The sequence below is a fragment of the Callospermophilus lateralis genome, chromosome 3 (assembly GCF_048772815.1).
Source record: "Callospermophilus lateralis isolate mCalLat2 chromosome 3, mCalLat2.hap1, whole genome shotgun sequence".
Taxonomy (NCBI): domain Eukaryota; kingdom Metazoa; phylum Chordata; class Mammalia; order Rodentia; family Sciuridae; genus Callospermophilus; species Callospermophilus lateralis.
Genome location: NC_135307.1, coordinates 194338450 through 194348569, shown reverse-complemented (window position 1 = coordinate 194348569; position 10120 = coordinate 194338450). Strand labels below are relative to the sequence as shown.

General features: G+C 46.7%; 1 protein-coding gene across 1 annotated transcript; it reads right to left on the bottom strand.

Annotated features, from left to right (window-relative positions):
* Nucleotides 1–2527: 2527 nt before the first annotated feature.
* Nucleotides 2528–8245, bottom strand: Wfdc9 (WAP four-disulfide core domain 9). Its single transcript, XM_076849207.1, has 4 exons — nucleotides 8214–8245; nucleotides 4147–4299; nucleotides 3002–3143; nucleotides 2528–2558 (listed from the first exon to the last, which is right to left on the bottom strand). Exons 2-4 carry the CDS (start codon nucleotides 4238–4240, stop codon nucleotides 2528–2530), a joined length of 267 nt encoding a protein of 88 aa, XP_076705322.1. The 5' UTR covers nucleotides 4241–4299; nucleotides 8214–8245.
* Nucleotides 8246–10120: the final 1875 nt, after the last annotated feature.

Here is a 10120-nt window from a genome sequence, read left to right as displayed (position 1 = left end):
TATTGCACTTAGTGTGATGTCCTCAAGGTTCATCTGTGTTGTAGCATTTGATGGGATGTGGTGACCTCCGCAGCCCCTCTTTCTTCATGTCCATGAGGAAAAAAAAAAATCACTCCAGAGCCTTGACCACTCTGTGACCCAATCAGCTTTAGATTGTCCCCAGCGCTGATATAAGTAACTCTATCATTGCCCCAAACCTTGAAAGCCGCTGGCCCTGGCCCTGCGCCCAATTCCTTAAGCCTTCTTAAGAACGCCGTGCCCTGGCCTCCTCGCTGCAGGCACTGTGGGCAGAACACCCCTTTCCTTGAAATCCATTTTGAAGACAGGCTGCAGCATTCAATAGACAAGTTCCCCGGTGAGTGCACTGGGCAGATCACCCTGGAGTTCAGTAGTTCTTTCTCTGGAATCCCGGCTGGGCCCTTCAGGACGACATGGCAGAAAGCTTAGTGGGCTCAGTCCGCACCGTCCAGAGCCTTTGTGTTTGTGTCTGTGGGGCTGACAAAGGGGCAGTGCTGTCCGTGTGTCTACATTTTACTGATTCCTTGATGTCCTTCCACTTCTGGGCCAGTGCTCTTTTCATTATAATTATTAGCACATATTAGTTGTACAAATTAATTGGACTCACTGTGATATTTCCATACTTGCAAATATCATGTGTCAATTATATCTATTCTCCCTGCTTTTACCCTCTACTCCTTGTTCCCTACTTCCTGACCCCCTTACCAATCCCTTGTGGTTTCTCTTCTAATTTCATGTCATTTTTTTTTTAACTTTCCATGCATGAGAGAAAACATATGATGCTTGTGTTTTGGTGTTTGGCTTATTTCACTTCATGTGATGCCCTCTCGTTCTACCTATTTTCCTGCAAGTGACAGGATTTCATTCTTGATGGCTGGGTATTTCTCCATTGAATGTATATATACCATATTTTCTTTATCCATTTGTCCATTCACAATATGCCAGTTGCTCTTTTGCTGATATTGGCCAAGCCACATCTTCTCTCCTTTCTACCCCTCATGACCCAGGCTTGGCATGTGAAGGTAGGAAAGGGCTATGATATTGAAGTAGGGCACCCAAGAAGACAACACTTTCCTTTCCTACTGCTTCTTTGGGGATAGCTCTATGTTTTTATTGACATTTTTTTGGGGGGGGGTTAGGAAGGAATAATCATCTTCATTCTAAAGAACTGCAAGTCCTCCTATTCCCCAAGGTTAAGGCAAAGCCTAATTTCTGAAGGGTGTTTACCTGAATCCCTCATTCCTGAACTTTCCATCAACGCTTTTAGTTCCTCTGAGCAATAAGGTACTAACTAGTGTTCTCTTGGGCCGTAGCCCTTACCTGGACTTGGTTTTTGATGTATCATATCCCCAAACCTTTGGTTGGGCTATGGAGTTAACCAATGCAACATTCAGACTCATCCACCTGAGACTATCTTGTCCTCTGTCTCGGGGGCCGGGGAGATGAGGGGAGGCATGAGACTGGATCCACAGTAGGTATGCCAGAAACCCCTCACAAGGGGAAATCACATCTCTAAAATGATCTTCTAGACACAATCCAGGAAAATTGTATGAGGAGCCCTGCATTCCCTGAAATCACCAGGTAAAACTGCCAGGCAGACAGAATTGACCTGATAGGCCTAAGAGGAGACTAGGATGGCAGAGAGATGAATCTATTCTAGAAGCTCCTGGTACCCACCTGGAAGGCAGGATGCTTTCTATAATGACAGAACAGTCCTATTTCTTACAAGGAAAAGTGCATATGCCATTGGACAGAGTGAGATGGAGGCCAGGGCCTTGGGTCTTTGCCGAGGACTCTAGCTCTGCATGAGTACTCAGATCACACACTACCATGTGTTCAACAAATTCCATTTTCTTTTCTTGAAAACACTGCTAGACTACATTTCCCAGCCTCCTTTGCAATAGGTGGTACCATGTGATTACAGGAGGGCCAATGGAGGATGAATAACAACCATGAACTCTGCTTCTAGACCAGTCTGTGAACATCTTCTGTGTGGGCCGCTATGCTGACTCTTTTCTCTCATCTTCTGGCTAGATGTAGAGGAACCAGCAGAGGAGGCCCTGACAAGCTACAGGTGGAAGAATTTAGGTCCTTTATGGTGCGGATGACTGCCTACTGACCACTTTGGGTGACATCTATTGTGAGTAAAACTGTACTCACTTTGTAGTTTTGCTACAGCCATTACCCAGGCTGCTAACACACGGGTCTGACGAGGAAGGCAGAACTGGGTACCTATGTTCCCAAGGTAATGGGAACAAGTCTTGGGGGCTGTTAGGGATTGTAACAAGGGAAATTAAATTTTAGGGAAGGAATACAAGCTCTCAGGCTTATGTATGATGTATTAGTTTATTTGGGAAAAACCTTGAACCTTTGTAGGATGTAGAGATCGAGGAGATTCCAGCAAGATCCTCAGCTGGAGCAAGCAAGTGTCCCACCAGGGAGCCAGGCAGCACTCTTCCCAGACCACACAGCCATCCCGCGCCCACGCCTGAGGTGGGTCACACAGAACCTAGGGGTTTAGCATGGTTTTCATGGGCTCTCTGGAAGAGAAAAGCTAGGTGATTAGAAGTCGGAAGCCCTTGGGGAAATCTGTTTCCAAACTTATTAGCACCCTCTGTTCCAGATGAGAACAGAAACTCTTTCTGTTACATCAGGAGTCACCAAATTCCAACCAATTTTTTTTCCCAAGAGGTCTGCTGACTTTCCAACAGGAGATCAGGTCTCCTTGGGTCTGGTTGAGAGAAAGAGACCAGTAATTGGGTCCCTGGACAAAGGAAGGATATACAGAATGATGTTTTGAAATTCGAAATGAAGCTGGAGGAAAAAGTTGCTGTCTTGGTTATTTTGCAGAGTCGTGGCCTGGATTTAGAGACTGGAATTTGGGTGACTGTAGTCTTCTAATGGGGTGACCAGCTTCTGACTGGTGAGTGCAGAGCAGATATCAAGCACACCCAGGTCCTGACCTCCCAACCAACCAACTTACTCATTGTCCAGGCAGATGTTTCCACAGTAAGTCCAGCAGCATGTATGATTTGGAATTAAACAGCTCAGGGACTTCGTGCACCTTTTCTCACAGTACTTTGATGGAGGCTGCACCCAGCACTGTTCAGTTTCTTTTTCTTCAACTGAAATGGAGATGGTAGAAGTCGGCAGGGTCCCTCCACTTACAACCTGAAGAAGAAACCCTTCTGGAACTAGGGCTTCAGGTTGCAAGCGAAGTAGTTCTCTGACTCCAAGAAAATTCCTTCCTCGAATTCTAACCAGCATCTCTTCCCCAGAGATGCCTACTGGCCACTTTTGGTGACATGTATTGTGAGTGAAACTGAATCTCACTTACCTGACATACGCTCCCTCCTTCCACGTTACCACAGGCCTGCAGGATTCTGGGTACTAAAGACAAGACCTGGGATACCCTCACTGTGTATGACACCACACCACTAAATTCATTCTCATATAACCTTAGTTTTTAAGGCTAACAATATCCTCTAGCCCCAATTACCATATCTAATTAGCAGAATGGGAAACCTGAGCTAAGGAGAATAGGAACCTGATTGTCTCCCTTCCTATTTGTCCCCTGCTGATACCACCAGTGAACTCGCCCTCTTCCTGGATTCTGGGCTGTCACTGACCACCACGTTTCTGCTCGGTCAGCCTCACTTTTTAATCATATGACCGCACGATCCACTAAAGACTCCTTATTTGTCTTTTTCATTTTTTTGTGTGTTCTGAGATGTTCTTCCCTCCAAATTAAATGCATGTGTTAAACATCATCCTTTTGGCCCTCATCAGAGGCTCATCCCCTTGGGGCACAGAGATCTGAAAATGTGGCCTCCAAGGGAAGCTCTGTGTCGACATTCCCTTTATTCCAGCTGGATACCCTCCCATTGGGAAATATTATTCCCTGCTAGTTCAGGATTGTAGGCAAAAGCTGTGCTCCCTTTTCCTACACTCAATGTTGCTTCCAGGGATGGGGAGGGAGCTGGGAGGGACGCCATCTTGCTTGGATGTCTCTGTTAAAGAGGGCTCTGGTTCTTTAAAGGCTGATCCTGGAAGTGTGGGTCCTGAACCAGCTATGATAGACACCCCCAGAACTGGACGGAGCACCGCCCCCCCTTCCCACACCACCACTGCTACCCTCTTTGTTCCTGAAGCTTCCCAGCACCGGCAGAAGCACTGCAACCCCACAGGTGAACAGGATCAGCAGGAGAATCCCCAGCCTCATGGTTGGCTCTGCGTGTGTTGGGCTGGCTTCTGGCGGAAGATGGGTCCTTCCAAATGTTGCTGGAGGTAGAAAGGGGGCCGAGGAGAAGAGGGTAGGAGAGAGAGGGAAAGTGCTTATTACTGTACTAAGTTATTCTTTCTCCTACTCTTCTTCCTCTGGCACCCACCACAGGTCGACTCCCAAGCCAGGCCTTGGCTTCCCCAAGCTGCTTCCCAACTCAATCCCGTTTCCTTTGCAAAATTTTTTTAAAAAATTGCATTGTCTTATGATATAAAATGACCAATCTTCAGATTATATGATTTGTAAAATAGATCGTAGTTCACCACCTAGAGACGACCAGTACATGAGTATACTTTAATGTCACAGTCATTTTTTATGAAATTGGACACATGTTGTGTCCTGGTATTTAATTTGGACACTTCAGTGAAGGCATTAAGACAAGAGGTCCTGGATCAGACCAGAGGTGTGGAAGAGTCTCTACCACAACCCTCACCAGGAGTCAGTCCGGCTCACACCTTGGTCTTGGACTTCAAGCTTCCAGAATTGTTTCAAAACAGATCTATTTTGTTTAAGCTGCCTCATTATGGTACTTTCCTAAGGCAGCCCTGGCAAACTAACATAATGCATGATAAGTGCTCATTAAATATTAACCAGTATTCTTAGCCCTGTGCACTTCCAATCTAACTGTACTAGGAAAATACTGTTTTTACTTGTAATTTCATTTTCCAGATTTTTTTTTAAAAAGGTCATAGATTGATTCCAAAGTCAAAGAAACTGTTTATTCAGCAGAACTTGAGAAAAGTTGTTGGCAACAACAGGTTGGGGGCTCATGAAACACCCACAGAGATGACGCCAAGTTGAAGGGATGGGAAAGAGGATCTTCTTCTACATTTTTTTTTTTTTTTTTAAGAGTGCTGGGGATTGAACCCAGGGCCTTGTTCATGTGAGGCAAGCGCTCTACCAACCTGAGCTATGTCCCCAGCCTGTAAAGGGGACCTTGAAGTAAATGTGAAGGCCATCCTGAGAATTCACTGCATGTCCCCAGAAGTGGATGGGCACCCAGCATATTTGTGTTAGGGTCAAGACTGGCGACTCTGAAAGTGTGGGCATCTGGCTAACGTGGCTGTGGTAGCAGAGAGGAGGGCTGCAGTTTGGGAGGTGCCCAAGTTATAACTGGCCAGATGACATTTTATGTCTCCAAGGAACCCGCAAAGTCTCCCCCCAGAAGAGCCGGGAGGTGAGCCCACAGCCAGCTTATGAAGGCATCTGACGTGCCTCGACTTTCCTCCTCTCTGTCCTGGGAGACAGTCAGCTTGGGCAGGAGGAGCAGAAACCCGAAGCTAAAGTAATAGCACATGGAGGGATCTTGACCGGGTCCTGCGGCTTCTGAGGGAGGGAGAGGCCACAGCTCTCAACAGCTTATGGGGTTGTTAGCTGATGGGCCTGGGCCAGCACAATTGAATCATTAAATGGAGAAGGTAGCCTGTGGTTGAAGAGTCACATAAAATTTGTCTTTTCTAAGTTTTCCTGAAGAAACAAAGGAAATAACTAGCCATTTTGAAAAAACAAAAACAAAGGCTTGATGACATCATACAAGTCATGCCAAAGTCCAATTATGATCACTCCTCATGTCCTGAATAGGTCTGAATAGCTCCCTCCTTCTTTTTTTATGTTTATTTCTTAGTTTTAGATGGACACAACATCTTTATTTTATTTTACGTGGTGCTGAGGATCGAGCCCAGTGCCTCACGCATGCCAGGCAAGCGCACTACCACTTGAGCCACATCCCCAGCCCCCCTCTCCTTTCTTCTTGACAGAAGAATATCCAGATAAACCTCCCTACAGCTGAAGTTTGGCACATATGATATTGTTTTTATAGCATGAGTTGATGGAGAAACGTTCCTGGGCTCTGCTGCCACAAAATCGCTGCCACAGTTTCCTCACCAAGAGTCGAGTTGCATTTCTACCCACTGGACATTGGGCTGCTCCCTCCCTGCACCTGTCCTACCCGAGGCCATACCAAGGTCGTTGGTTTGCTGCTTAGTATTTTACAGAAGAAAGAATGTGGGCACCAGAGTAAGAGAGACTTGAGCTGGAATCCTAACCCCCACCTCTCAGCTCCGGAACCTGGGCCAGCCACCTCACTCCCAGGACTGACGGAGGAGCGTCAGGGAGGGAGACTCCCTACCCGCTCACCTCTGCCCCCTTCACCCTCTGTCTGCTGCTCTGTCTTACTGAGACCAAGTAGGGAGGAATATCAAAGAGACTAGCAAAGGGTGAAATTCTGGTATTGTGATAACAGGTGGTGATTGTCCATCTCTCTGAAGGTCTTCATGCTTGTTCAGAAGTTTTCAACCCAAACGGAGGAGACTCGTCTATGCTGTCCAATAGGACAGCCCTTGGCCACATCATCATGTGGGCCATCATTCAAATTCATTAAATCAAATTAAAAATCCAATTGTTGGCTATCTTAGGTACTCAGTAGCCACAGGTAGCCAGGGGCCATTACTTCAGGAAAACTCAGACAGAGCATTTCTATTATCAAAAAAGTCCTACTGAACAGTGCTGCTCTAGGTACCCATCAAGATTACTCTGCTGAAAAGCAGGTGTGACTGCAGAGACCACTTGAAGGAACTGTGAGAACTCCTTCTCCTCTTGGCATTTGTGAAATTTGGAAGTTGGAAAAATACATGTTTTAGGTACATGAATCATTAGATACACTGACTTTTAGGAAAACTGGTTTTAGAAGATTGGAGGAGAGGCAAGAGATTAGGGAGAGAAAGAAAAGGAGAAATTGTGAACAATCAGGTGTTTGGGGGTTTCCACTCCTCAACACTTGTATCTCTATTGGACCTTCTCCATTCAAACCATGTCCCCTGCTGGCTGGCCTCAGTGGGCAGGACGATAGAACATTGCCAAGTTGAGAAGTTGAGACTTCATTTACCACTGGGTGACATTTATATCAAAAATACAGCTTAATTGGTGAAGGCCAATTAAGAGAACTTCAGGCTATCAGAAAACCATCTTTTAAGCATGGTAGATTTCCAGAAATCCTGCAAATCACTCGCATTCTTTGCACAGGGAAGTTAACTAGCCAGGGCAGTTTGCCCAGCCTTTGAACCCAAGGCCCTGAGTATTCTGATCCCGCAAAGACACCAGCAAGCACCGTGTGAGGTGGGCATGCAGTGCTTAGACTCTGTGACCCACTTCCAGGTGGGGATGCGCGGTATGGGCCACCTGGCTGAGGGTGGGCATGGAATGCAGTGGGCCTCCTTTTGCATAAAAAAGTGCACCTGCCTTTTGCATAAAAAAGGAGGAAGACTGGAACCTAGAGACAGAAACCCAATAAACCCAAAGCCATTGGTTCTATGAGGCTGTTTCTTTGTATTCAAAAATATCATCCTAGACTCAAGTTTTCCAGAGCTTTAAGATCTGTTCATTTAGAAGGTCACATTCTTGGTCTAACATCGTGGCCCCCCAAGAGGAGTTCAGGATCCTGGAGATCCCAATCCCTTTCTTGCACACTTTAAGAACACGAGAGACGCCATCATGGCCGGGACCTTCTCAAATCCTGTCCAGGCTGGGCGCTTCTCCCCTCCAGAGTTCTGGGTGAATTCTTTGGTCATCTGAGATAAAGTGCAAGATAATTAAAAGATCTACAGGTGTCAGAATGACACAAGAGCTACTGCTGACCCCCAAAATATGGGATCCTGGGTTTCCCAGATACTGTCAAGAGAAAGTTCTGGATTTAGAGTCAGGAATGTTGGTTTTGTCTATGTCCCTTTTACTTTTCGGGACCTCAGACAGGTCACATTACCTCTCTCTCTGTTTCCTTATTTGAACAAAACAAGAAGGTGACCTAGGGATTGTGGAAATGCTGCTCCTAGGAACAGCATTGCCCCCACCTGGACGGGAACACACCCAAGCACACCACCAACAACAGCGCAAGCCTCCAGACCTGAACCCCACCTACCTCTGGAGGTGACTACGGACTGGCTGACAGCTCTGTGTCTTGCCTCTTGTTACTGGGACAGGGTGACTGAAAGCTGAAACAGGGGCCAAAGAGCAGGAAAACAAAGTTTAAAGGTCTAGAAATCAATAGTGATTTAGGTATCAGATATTTGGTTCTTCCCAAAATTACTGTTGGCTGTATTACAGACATTTTTTTAAATACTCACCCATCCAGAAGTATTTTCTTTGATATAGTCAGTGTCTCCTGTAAGCTGGAAAGAACACTGTGTACGGGTGATAGCTCTGGCTACCCACGGGATACCTCAGTGACGTGGCTCCAAAGTCTATTGATGCGTCTGAGTTCGCCCACAGATGGGGGTCGAGGACAGAGTCTGTCTTTAACATCCATCCTGCCCAGTACTGATTCTCCTTTGCCAATAAATCACAGCCCTCTCTCCCACCAAATGCCTTCCAGATCTTCTGTAGATAAAAGGAGGATTTGGGAAGGGCCTGATGACCAGCTAACAAATGAAGGAAGTGAAAGATCAAATCCAGCGGTTGGCACAGCTTGTTGGCAGAGGGGGGAGAGATGCAGTCACCAGGGTGGGCCTTACACCAGACGCGTCCGCGCCGTTTGGGGATCTTTAGAAAAGAGTCCAGTGGGCCGGGCCCTCGAGGAGCAGACTTCCTTCTCTAAACCCGTCTCCAGGAAGGTTTTACACAGAGGCAAGAGCAGCCCGTGAGTCACCCTTCTTCCCACAGGAAGGACCGCCAGGACAAGCACGGAGCGCAGAGACCTGGGACCAAAGGCCTGGGTTAAACCAGGGCCACGTGCCAGAGCTTGTCCCCAGCGGGGCAATGTGAGGAAGTGGTGGGAACTTTAAGAGATGGGCCAAGAGGGAGGTGGGTGGTTCCCCGGGGACACTGTCTTTGGGAAGGGTTAGTGCCTGTCTCGTGGGTGAGTTAGTTCTCACGAGTAGGTTGTTATAAAGGAAGCCGCCCCACACTGTGGCTCCTTCTACACACAGCTGTTTCCCTTTTCACTCCTCTGCCAAGGAAGCCCCCATCAGAGGTTCAACAGACGAAACTGCCCAATCTTGGAATTTCAGCCTCCAAAACAAAACGTTTGTTTCCTTTTTCCAGTTTCAGGGCCTGGCACATGCTAGGAAAGCAGTTTACACTGATTTACATCCACATCCCCCAATACCTTTTCTTTATAGAGTTCTCTAGCCTCTGGTATTTTGTTATAGCAACAGAACAAATACAGTGCTTAATCTAAAATAATTGAATTATGCATTTCCAAGACATTGGTTCAGATGGCAGGAAAATTATGTTCTGTGCAGAGCAATCACTATCTTTTGCTGTACCTGGCCCAGATCCTGATGGTCTTAAAAAGCCTATTTCCTCCATAGAGTTCAAGATCAATGACTACTTCCTATAAACTTGCCCTGAGCCCTTGGCTGATAGGTCCCACCTTGTATTAGTCAGCTCTCTGTCACTGTAACAAACACTTGAGGTAGTCAGCTTTTAAAGAGAAAAGGTTTATCTTTACCTGAAAGTTTTGGAGTTTTCAGTCCATGATTGATTGACTCTGTTGCTGCTTTGGGTAAGGCAACATACAGGGCAGGAGCTTGTGGTAGAGCAAAACGACTGACCTCATAGCCAGAAAAAGAGGCAGGAGGGAGGGAGGGGGAGACAGAGAGGTGTCCCATTACCTTCTTCAAAGGCATGCATGCTGTCCATGACCTAAAGACAAGTCCCCACCTCTTGAAGGTTCCACCAACTCCCAATAGCACCAAGGCCTGGGGACCAAGCCTTTAACACCCAGTCCTTGGGGATGTACAGATCCAAACGTCAGCATGTGGCTTCTCTTCCTGTCTGAGTTCTAAGATATTCATGTGTACACACACTGGCCCTTTCCTCCCACGC

Bases quoted from the DNA above. Each gene is read 5' to 3' on its own strand.
- Wfdc9 (XM_076849207.1), bottom strand. From the start codon at position 4,240: ATGAGGCTGGGGATTCTCCTGCTGATCCTGTTCACCTGTGGGGTTGCA. The intron at 3,144-4,146 runs GTGGTGGTGTGG...TCTCCATTTCAG, and splicing joins CAGGAACAAAGAGGGTAGCA to TTGAAGAAAAAGAAACTGAA. The intron at 2,559-3,001 runs GTAAGTTGGTTG...TTTCTCTTCCAG, and splicing joins AACATCTGCCTGGACAATGA to AGAGCCCATGAAAACCATGC.